We start from the raw sequence: 11,958 nt of genomic DNA, 5'->3' as shown, positions 1-11,958 counted from the left end.
CATTTTATTTGCTTACGGGGCATCTCGACACGATAAAATTTATAGAATACTAGCTGCATTGCCGTACACATAGCCTGTGGAGACTCCACATTGCTCATAGCTTACTAGATATAGAATTCTATCTAGTTTGTCATGTATAGTAAGCTAGAAGCTGTCACTTCAGCAGTTTGACAGCGCAGTTTTCATTTCTATGAAAATTTTGAAGAGGCAACATATCCCATTTGCACATATGCCCACATACAGATTTGGCAATGGTAATAGCAATTCGTTTGACAGCTAGTATTCTATAAATTCTATCCTGTCGAGATGCCCCGTTATCGATACTACTATCGATTTGGTTATACAATATTTTACTTGTTTGCAACCACTAATTCAAAATTGGCGTCCTATTGTGAAATTTATAATCATAAACTTTGAAATATAAAATATGTCGCGACAAACCATTCAGGACGCTGTGAATAAAAAAAGTGAATGTGTAAAGTTAATACAAAATGAAAAGGGCAGGAGTGACGAGTGGAAGCTGTTCGATTGCGTTAATTATAATGGCAATAATGTCGATTTTGTGTGCTGCCGGAGCTGTAAGCATGTGCTGGTGTATAATTCAAAACAAGGCACGGGCACCCTCAGCCGCCATAAGTGCATGTCTCAACAAGATGCGCTTAAGTCACAGCCCAAATTGGACATGTTTGCCAAAAAAGTCGTTTCGACGCGATTTCGGGATTCGTTTGCTCGAAAGCAGCTAGCCTTAGTTGCAAAAGACTTGCACCCATTCAATATTATCGAAAGTAAGTTCTATTCACATTGCATTCATTGATTGACTCTTTTTTTTGTGAATTGGTAGGTAGCGGCTTCCGTGAATATAGCCAAGCGCTTCTCAACATAGGAGCAGAATTTGGAAGTCAGTCTTTCGATGATTTGGTTATATCCCGCAAAGTGTTAAGCACTACCATCATGGAGAAAGAGTACGAAACGTTGAAGACTCAACGTATCATAAGTTTGAAAGACCAACAACTGGCATACACGACCGACATGTGGAGTGACGACTACACGCAGCGAAATTTTATAACGCTGACTGCTCACTATATGGATGATAGCTTCAAACTGAACGTCACTCTTTTAGGTACTAATATAAATCAATTTTTATAATATATTTGTGTGTACGATTACATATAATGTACATGTTCATACATACATATTTACATATTTATTTATTAATGTTTATGAATCATTTAACTTACTTGTGTATCTTTTACAGGCATCAGGGAGTTCTTGGACGAGAAGAAAACTGGAGAAAATATTCTCAAAAATGTTCAAGACATTTTGCAGGATTTCAACACACTTGAAACTATCGATCGAGCTGTGTTCGTTACGGACAATGGTGCTAATGTCGTTGCGGCATTTAAAAGCTTCAAGCGCTTATCTTGTGTTTGTCACAATCTGAACCTTGTCATGGATGACGTCACTGAGAAAAATCCTCTTGTGGAAGCGAAGGCTTTAATAGATTGCTGCAAATCATTAGTCAAATATTTTAAACATTCTCAGCTTAACAGTAAGCTCTAAAAAACGCTGAAACAGCAAGTTAAAACACGCTGGAACTCTACATTTTTTTTAGCTTTTGAGTATATTTGATGTAAAAGAGGAAATAAAAACTCTTTTACTTAAAAAAGATGAGCTACAGCGAATTAGTAATTTAGATTTTTCATTACTTGAAAACATTTTATGCTTCTTAAAACCTTTTAAGGACTGCTCTGAAGCACTTAGCTCTGACAAGGAACCAACAATGCAAATATTTGCATTGTGGTCTGAAAAATTATGTAAACTTTGCAGAACTAGCACACTTGATTCCCAAATAATAACTGAGTTTAGATCAATGACCCTAAGCGCATTAGAAGTCAGGTTTCTTCCGGTAATCGTTCATTTGGTTGGGCTTTTCTTGAACCCTCCTTATAAAGAGATGAATTTCCTCTCAGAGGAAAAAAGAGAAAATGTGTTAGCTACGGTAAAAGCAATGCTCTCCGAATTTATAGGAGATCATGAAAATAGTAGCTTTGATGACATAACTAATAAAATAAGCCCAAAAAATTCCGAAAATGGAATGTTTGATGAATTTTCAGACTTAAGTTATGTAAAAAAACGAAAAGTTGAGAAAACGCTATTGACATAGAGCTTGACAAATACTTGGCCATTCCAGTAGCTCATGGCACACATATTTTAGAATTCCGGAAAAATGCTAGGGACTTAAAATACCTTCCCAAATTAGCTCGGACCATTCTGGCTATTCCAGCCAGTTCGTCTACAAGCGAAAGGCTTTTTTCAACATCGGGCCATGTTTTAAATGAAAAACGCACTAGGCTAAAAAGCACAAATTTAGAAAAAATTTTATTTTTAAATAAAAATATGACTTAGTTCGTTTTTTTTTAATACATAACAATATTCAATATACCTTAATAAATGTGGACTTATATACATATATATAAATTGCATGTCTTTTAAATTTCCTTATATGTGTAAATAAGTTTCGTGCCGGGCCGGGCCGAGCCCGGGCCATGGTGGAAAAGATTCGTGTTCGGCCGGGCCGGGCTTCTCAAAAAAGATCATCATCTCGACAGGCAAAAATTTATGGCATACTAACTGTCAAATCTATTGCTATTGCCATTGCCAAATCTGTATGAGAGCGCTTCAAAATTAGCGTTTTTTATAACATTTTCCATGGCCAGATTGAACAAAATAATAATTTTTGGGCATTTACATTGAAACACCCAACATTTAGTACGAATAAAAATTACTATTTAGTGGTTATTTATTATATAGAGAAACTATTTAAATCTTTTTAGAGTATATTAGAACAACTGACTTTTGACCTTTCAATACCCAATAAAAGGACTTAAGCTTGTTAGCTCTCATTTATTAAATGTTTTTAATCATTTTCCATTGAAAATAATACTATGATGCTTCAAATTACAAAACGTTTCATCAAATACCTTTAAATTTCAAAAATTTACTTAATTTTTATTGTTTTACATATTTTATAAGTGGTCTTGAACGATGCAACAAATCCCTCCGTTTATATTTTTTTTTGGTAAGATTTCAATCTGGTCACCGCTCGCATATGTTGAGCTCTTGGAAGATTTATCTTATCATTTGCGAAATGGCGGCAGGTGCCATACGTTTTAAGAGAGGTAGCGGGACAAAAAATTTAATATCTTTGAAATGGTATGAATGAACAAAATATTTTTTTGCAGATTATTAAAGGTGAATATTTTCCACGTTCTGTCATATACTTTGCACTATTAGAATGAAGTACACCTGAAAAATTATAATTGTTTAACAAAAAATTTTGCAAAATATTATTATTTAAAAAAATACCATGAAAAATATTTGTAATATAGCACGGGCACCGGGCATCTCTACAGGATAAAATTTATGTTATACTTACATTATTGCCGTGCCTATTGCCTATGGAGACTCCCCATTGCTTATGGAAACTAAGATATGGAATACTAATTAGTATGCCATATATTGAAAGCAATAAGCTGTCACTTCAGCACTTTGACAGCGCAGTTTTCATTTCTATAAAAATTTCGAAGAGGCAACATGTCCCATTTAGACATATATCGACGGCATTTTCATTTCGGTAATATTAAAGAGCGAAAATAGAAGAGCGAGTATTAAAACGGTTGTGTTATATTATAAAAATAAAGTATATTTTCAAAATAACATTTTTCCAATATATTAATATTTAGTTTAATATTGTTAATTTACAGAAAAATTATGCAAAATGATTTGGGAATGACCGAAATCTTAAATTTAATAAACTTATACAAGAATAAATCAAAATATCATTGCTCATATCAAATTTATTATTTTAATTGGTATATAAAATGTATAATTATAGCATACATACATAGTCCGAAAATATAAAATCTTATTTTACAAGAAATACATTTGTAGAAAAAGTATATTTCTCCTTTTTTTATCTTCCATATAAATTATTTTGATCCATATAAAACTTTAACCAGTTCAAGAGCTTTGCTTACATTTTGAACAACGAGAATGGTAAGTTTTTGATGCCTTAATATTGACCCGTGAAGAGCACTAATTTTGTTTTGCCACAATTCCCTATCACTACACAATTTTTTTTTTTGTATTTTTGCTTTTCCATTTTTCAATATCAATAGGGGGATTCAAGATTACACGATGACTCAAAATGCAAAAATCCTATTCCGAAATTTGCATCTTCTTTTTGAAAGTTGTTATTTTAAATAAAAAATTAATAGTTGTATATCACGTTTGGGTTTGCTTCGTACATCGATTTTAAAATTATATATTCTGTTTGGCATAACAAAATGTGAAATTTCTTTTTACAACAGTCAATTGTTTAATACCTAACAAGCACCGACGAAAAAGTTGCCTATTGGCACACGTGCAATGTTTGCCCTGCAAGACGGAGATAACAGATTGCACAAACACATTGAAACATTTTCAGCTGTTCACTAACACTGTTACATTTTTTGGAATTTATCAATTGAATGGGAGAATACGTAAGTAAAATAGAGAAAAATTTTCGACATTCTAAACATATTGTAATATTAACTTGCTAGAATAGGAGAGACGAATGCCCAATTTTTCAAGAAGATGAAAACGAAAAGCGCAGTTTATTTTGGATTTTAAAGAGGTAAGTTCGTTATTTCATAATTTGATATTTTATAATTAATTTTATATACATATAGAAGTACTAGCTGACCCGGCGAACTTGGTACCGCCTAACAGTCAAAGAGTGTGATGTTACAGATAAGCAGAACTTTATGATTTTTTGAAAGCAATACAATGAATACATATAATGTTTATAGCGGCCCGGTACGTGCTGCGCTACGTATGAAGTGAAATATTAAATCAAACTCATTTATGAAAAAAAATATATATTTAATTATTTCCTAGCTATTCTTGAGTTATAAAGTCACAACGAAAAATGGCCATTCATTTTTATATATATAGACATACGATTTTGGAATTCTTACTAATGCACTGCCGTTACGGCTTTATGTCAACTTCAGTAAGATGAATCCAAAACATTTGAATAAACAATATTTTTTGTTTTTCCATTTTGAGCATGAATAAACAAACGGCTGGGGGTACCGACTCTGGAACAGGCAACATAAAGTTGGCCATGTGAAAAACATGATTCCTCCAAATTCACGCCACAAACGTTAAGTGTTTGCCCTTGAGCTTTGTTGATGGACATCGCAAATGATAAACGCACAGGATATTGTAATCGTTTGAATTCAAATGGCATATCAGTTGGAATCATAGGGATACGCGGTATTAAACAAACTTCCTTGTTTGATTTACCAGTTAAGATCGTAGCTTCAATCAAATTTGACAATAAATTTTTCACTGCCAATCTGGTGCCATTACAAAGTTTTGGTGGATTAATATTTCGCAATAATATAATCAAAGAACCCACTTTCAGATTCAAGCAATGCGGTGGCATACCAGCCGGTTCTAATGAATTCAAAAATTCAGTTGGATAATTCATTGCCTCATCTTGATTCATAGCACTGTCAATTGATTTATATGTCGTGACTACGCCTTGGAGTTTTGCTTGAATTTGAAAATTAATGCATTGATATGAATGTTCTTCGGTGCTAAAATGGCGCGTTCTGTCAACCAATCATGGTTTCTGTAATTCTGAAGAATATTTGGAAAAACACATTCAATCAATTCATCTATCGATTTCGTAATTGTACAAAAATTGTTCGGTACAGTGATCAATCCGTTGGTTCTGTCGATTTGGATTTTGCCATCACCAATTTGTAACAATTGTTCTGAAAACTCATGGGCAGCTGGATCATTTTGTAGGTGAATACGCATATTAATGTTCAGTGTCAATTTTTGTACATATCTCCAGAACTGATGACTTCAAACATGCATTTACTTCATCAGCAGGAGTTGACCGAGGAATGACAGGCAATGTTTGTCGAAAATCCCCTGGCTGTAATATCAAAGCATCACCAAAAAGCTGTTGGTTACCACGTAAATCTTGCATTGTTCGATTAAATGCTTCTAGTAATTTTTATTCGCCATTGTACACTCATCCCATAAAATAATTGACGTTAATCGCAGAACTTTTGCCATAGCAGAATTGCTTGAAATATTGCAAGTTGGAGTTTCAATCACCTGTATATTCAATGGCAATTTTAATGCAGAGTGTGCGGTCCGACCACCTTCTAATAATGTAGCAGCAATTCCCGAAGATGCAAGTGCCAATGCAATTTTCAGTTCCGATCGAATAGTGGCTAAAATCAGTGATATAACGAACGTTTTGCCTGTACCACCAGGTGCATCCAAGAAATATAACCCACCCGCATTATTGGAAATGGCTTGCAAGATTGTGTCATAGACATGTTTTTGCTGAATATTCATTTTGGTTATATTCGATTGTACAAATGAACGCAAATCATTAGAATTGAATTCCTGCTCACGTTGCAATTCACGATCAAACAGATCATGCATGTCACGATTTGGTACGGTCATACCCAATTGTACTAATGTTTTATTTGCAATTCGTAGACACCTATCTTCAATTATTATCAAAGCTTCCAAATTTCCAAAGTTATCAACAAATCAGGATTTCTGGCATGATGACGCATACGAAGTAAAATATCTTCTGCAATATTATGTTTATATTTGTTCCATAATTCAAGTGGATTTGATGGCATACATGTTGATAATATAACGGCAAACAGCATTCGTATTTGTTGAGGATGAGCCCAAATAGATGCATCATGAATTGTTGAATCGCAATGAGCGTCATCCTTCAACAAATGCAAAAGTTGGCATGCTTCACGGTATGTTTCACACAAATGACCGTTGACTGTTCTCAATTCTTGAAATGATTTTGGGCCATTCACGTTAACTAATAACAATCTCAAATAAAAACACTCAACATTGTTTGGATGTACTGTATATATTCTGCCAATTGCATCTGTTTGGAAAATGCCAGGATGCCCATGAACTGCTGTTCCTTGTTTACGTCTTTGAAATTTTTTCGAGACACATTCCATGTGTAATACTGAGGCACTTCAGAATATAACAAAGTTATCGCAAATGTATCAGTTTCGCATAATTTAAAAAAGCTGTTAACGTAGTTGCTGGTGGTTGCGCTGCTATTTCCAATAAATTTGCTACATTAAAATAAACATGTTGGCCATTCTCAAGACGTGCAGCCAAGTGAACAACCGCAGGATGTCTTTCGTGCATTGGAAACGACATAATCCTCCAGACAGCTTCATTACTACTAATATAGCGACCCATTTGATACTGAGTAATTTCATCATTTCTATTCTCATCAGCAACACCGAAAATAGCCATATTGCTCCCTTTATTTACATACTTGCAAATATATTTAATGGATTTGACAGAATTACAATATTCCACATTTATATGAGCGTTGAATATTTTCGATAATAATGGACAATACGGAACCACCCAACAATTATCAACTTCAACTTCCTGGTTATGCTTTCTAATGGTTGCCGTTGTGCCATTATCATTAGGTGATCTACGTCGATACAACAGATATCCGTCATTGCCCGTTATTGTATCTGAAGTAAATTGCCTTGGGTATCGTTTCGAACACTTTTCATCAATCATACATGATGAATTCATATTTAGTTCACCGCACGGTCCATGTATCATGTTTTTAACGACAACTTGAAATAACTCAGGATCAGCAGTGTGATTAGGAATTTCAGCTGATATAAGGTTATCGATTCGATCCGGAGTTACTTTATGTACCAGCCAAATTAGTATATGTGCGTGCGCCAATCCCCTTTTCTGCCATTCAATGGAGTACATATGGCAACGCACCTCCTCAAATACATATAATTTCTCAATTAAATCCATAATTGCTTTACATTTTTGCCGAAAAACACGCGCAGTAATGTCATGACGATCGGTTGTCGACTGTCCTGCAAATAAATTGTTTTTGATGTCATCCCACTGCGGATTACATGTAAATTTAATGAACAGATCCGGTCGACCGTATTTTCTTACATAACACATTGCGTCTTGTGCATATTCGTTCATATTCCGTGGGCTACCAATATACGAAGATGGCAATATAGTTAAACGTCCGATGTCATTAATATTAGCATCATTCGCTATCGCATCTTGCAAATGAATATATTGTTCAGATCTTAATTTTGCTTGGTTGAAACGAATAAAATTAAGACGTTCTGTTTCTATTTTGACGTACATATCAACGATGTACTGATGATATAGTTTACGACATCTCAAGATATAGTTTTGTTCTTGTGGACGAACCATCAATCGATAAGAATAAAAATTCATGACACTAACTTTTTTTTGTACATGTAGACCTTAAAATAAGTGGAAAATGTGACTTAATAAATTTCTACAAGTGATGAAATGTCAACACACTGAAAATATTATTTATCTATTCGTGGACCAATCATTGGTATATTTATATTATAGCCATCGTCACCTTTCCAATGCAATATTGGGTATTGTAACTACGATGGAGTTTCGAAACACGTTGCAGTTTGTCATTTTTACGATGAAGTATAATATCACGCGATTGAAACTGTTCACCATGAATTACAATTGCAACCTCATCAATTGTCGGTGCATTGAATCGCCTTTCATGCTCTCCAAAAGGTGTTCTATCAGCCCTTATTACGATTTTGTGATGATCAGAGGACACACGATCGAGAGCAATATTGAACAATTGAACTAATGCTTTATGCTGATGGAAAAACATTTGTAGCTCGCAAATAATTTCTCGTCTTGTATTCAAAGCAATTGCACAACGTTGATCCAATTCACGATTTTCATCACCAATAAAATAAATTTGCAAAATTTGATAATCAGGCCCTGAATCTGCAACATGTATGCAATTTTAGGTATATGTTGCATAATAATTTTTGAAACTATAGAATACTTTTATGATTCAGATTGATTGGGACAATCCTGTTTAAGTATTTACCTTAAACGTCGGCATAAAATTATCTCTAATAATGTTAGTAGAAGAAGTCATTTGAAATACCGAATTGTATTGTTGAATATGACTCAAAAAGTGCTTCGAATTTTCAGAAGTCCCAAAAATTAATGAAGACAATGGTTCGGGTGGAGTTTCTAATGGTGGCAATCTCACTTTGCCATTAGCACAACACATGCCGGGCGTTTCACCTGGAAATTTAGCCGCATCACAATGTGGACATATTGCGTCCATTATTCCAATATATCCGTACATACTGTAATTAATCTGACTGTTGTAATTAAAAGCAGCACGCATAATTTCAGGTACAACAGATCTATTTCGTGCATTACGTTCACGCTGCGATGCATTAGCTTGTGCTCGTTCATCTGGAGTCTGTGATCGCCTTTGTAATGCCGTAGCATTTGCATGACGCGTTCGCCGACCTATATTTCCTCGTGTGGGTCGTGGCATTTTCTTTCAATTAAAAAAGAATAAATTAAATTTAAAAAAAGCCTACATTAATAGTGGTACACCATATGTTTTTTCAAATAAGGAAACACATACATTCGTGTAATTCACTTCAACAGTTCAAAACTTACCGTGTTTGCTCGGAAATTCGCTTTGCGCTATATTTATTTTTTTCACAAATTCACACAAACTTCAATAATTATTAAAAAAAAATGTATAATAACTAATGTCATATATTCTCCTAATTTGAATTTTCTTAATGCTAAGAGTCAAAGCTCTATATACCTACAAAAAACAAAATATTCATGTATTTCTCTATGCAAAATAAATGCACCGTAATATAGTTCGATGCCTTTTCAAACCCTACTTTGTTTGTCGATCTGCCTGCTACATACATACCTACATGTTGATATAAATATAATGCAAGAAAGTTTGTAGGTGGGAATAATAAGTATGCTAGTTAAGACGAAAGTTCATAAATTTTAAGAGCGAAAGAGCGTAGCTAAGTAGGTAACAAATCGTTTAGTAAATGATTAAACTATTATTGATGTATGTATGTTAATATGAAAACGTATAATCCGCTGGCTAAGTGGGATGAATCTGGCCAAACAAATGGGTTTTTGGTGTGTTTTTAAAAATAATTTCACCATACATTGAGCGCTTTTCAGCTTTCCAAGTAGGTACGAGTTAAATAAAAAAAAACGTAACATATGTGTGGTGAAATTTTTGAAACATTTTGGCCGATATCTCGAGACTCTAGTCACGGAGCGGCATCAAAAATACTCTATACTATAGAAATCATCAACAGCTTCCATTTGCTACCCATATTGTACAAACACATCCTGGGGTTACCCGGGTCCACGTTTTGGCCTATTTCTCGAGACTCTGACATCCGATTCTTAAAATTTCAAAACATAAACCATCTACTGAATAATCCAAACAAAGCCTAAAAATTGGGTTTGGATAGGTGAGCCCGTTCTTGAGTTATAAAGTCACAATGAAAAATTACATTCATTTTTATATATATAGATATGTTATTAATTTCTTTTATATAGAGTAAACGAAAAAGCTTAACAAGGAGAAAAAGGTAAACATTGTGAATTGAATGTCGTGTGTGTAATTAAAATGTTTAATATTACAGAAATCATTTGAAGCATTTGGATGCGTATAACAAAGACGCACCATTCAATTAGCCGCATCACCAGAGACTTGGAGGACGTGCATTACGTGGAGCTCGCTATTAGTTTTAGTAAATATTTCATTATTGTGATTTTATTATTAAATAAAGCGAAATAATAAAAAAAAACTAAATTTTATTTAAAACTAGCTAACCCGGCAAACGTTGTTTTGCCATGTATATTATTTCTAGGAAACATTTTTTTAGTTCAATAAAAATAACTATCTACTACTAAGTGTGCGGGGATGTACCTATAATCGAAAGCATTATAAACAACGAAAGTATGCTTTATTTAAGTAAGTAAGTAAATTAATCCTTATTAAAGTAACAAATATATTTTAAATTACAATTTTTGATAGCTTTCTAAATATCAAAAATAATTATTCATATTATCCTATCAATTATGGCAATTGAAAAAAAAAATTAATCTCTCAGTGCAATAGAGTGTACAATATTCTTGGTTAGTCCGTCTTTAGCCAACACAAACAAACTGGAGGGGTTTCCCACGCGAGAACATGCCACATATAGTTGTCCGTGGGAAATGCAAGATGTTTCCAAATCTAAGCCACATACGGCCAATGCGATGTCATTTTTGGATCGTATCTCGGCCAGAAGTAACGAAATAAGGAATGTTTTTCCAGTTCCATCTGGTGCATCAAAAAAAAAATAATCCTCCTTGTCCTGCCGAAACTGCCAGCATGATGCGGTCGTAAATAATTTTTTGTTCGTCATTTAGTAGTGGAACATTGCGACTAACAATGCCTGCCATTTCTACAGTATCGTACTGTTGATATCTGGTTGAGTAAATCAGATGCACTTCGATTCGGGGAGCTCATACCGAAATGACTGATTGGCAATTTCGCAATAGCAATGCAAAGATCCTCGATAGCAATCAGTGCTTCATTGTACATTGCATCACTGAATGATATCGTTAGATCATTGCACCTTGTACGATGTCGATACAATATATCATCAGTCATTGAATCTTTGTGATTATCCCACAACATTTGTGCTCGGGCCTGAAACATGTAGTCAGTACCATAGCAAATAGTAGACGAATTTGTGATCCTGTGCAGTTTAATGTTGCTTCAGCAAGCGTACTGTCCCAATGATTGTCGTCTTCTAGCAGGCCTAGAGCAAGGCATGCATCTTTAGACGTAGGATACTGTTGTCCATCTACCTTACGTATATCTTGAAATGACAATGGCCCGGTGACATTAACCACCAATAGTCGCAGGTAAAAGCACTCAGTCTGCCTTGAATTGACTGTATATACACGACCCAAAGTGCAATTGATTTAAATAAACCGGGT

The 11,958-nt window shown here is 34.3% G+C and overlaps 1 protein-coding gene across 1 annotated transcript; it reads left to right on the top strand.

The window, feature by feature from the left end:
* The first annotated feature begins 417 nt into the window (after positions 1 to 417).
* LOC120779505 (transposable element Hobo transposase) lies at positions 418 to 1,689 on the top strand. The gene is made up of 3 exons (XM_040111812.1): positions 418 to 785; positions 842 to 1,120; positions 1,256 to 1,689. The coding sequence occupies exons 1-3, from the start codon at positions 428 to 430 to the stop codon at positions 1,558 to 1,560; spliced, it is 942 nt and encodes a 313-aa protein (XP_039967746.1). The 5' UTR covers positions 418 to 427; the 3' UTR covers positions 1,561 to 1,689.
* The last annotated feature ends 10,269 nt before the right edge of the window (positions 1,690 to 11,958 follow it).

Source organism: Bactrocera tryoni, unplaced genomic scaffold (assembly GCF_016617805.1).
Source record: "Bactrocera tryoni isolate S06 unplaced genomic scaffold, CSIRO_BtryS06_freeze2 scaffold_11, whole genome shotgun sequence".
Taxonomy (NCBI): Eukaryota; Metazoa; Arthropoda; class Insecta; order Diptera; family Tephritidae; genus Bactrocera; species Bactrocera tryoni.
The sequence above is the reverse complement of the archived record's forward strand: the minus strand, read 5'-3'. Positions and strand labels throughout refer to the sequence as shown.

Coding starts and splice junctions, on each gene's coding strand:
- LOC120779505 (XM_040111812.1), top strand. CDS start 428: ATGTCGCGACAAACCATTCAGGACGCTGTGAATAAAAAAAGTGAATGT. Junction 786..841: donor CCCATTCAATATTATCGAAA/GTAAGTTCTATT, acceptor GTGAATTGGTAG/GTAGCGGCTTCCGTGAATAT. Junction 1,121..1,255: donor ACTGAACGTCACTCTTTTAG/GTACTAATATAA, acceptor TATCTTTTACAG/GCATCAGGGAGTTCTTGGAC.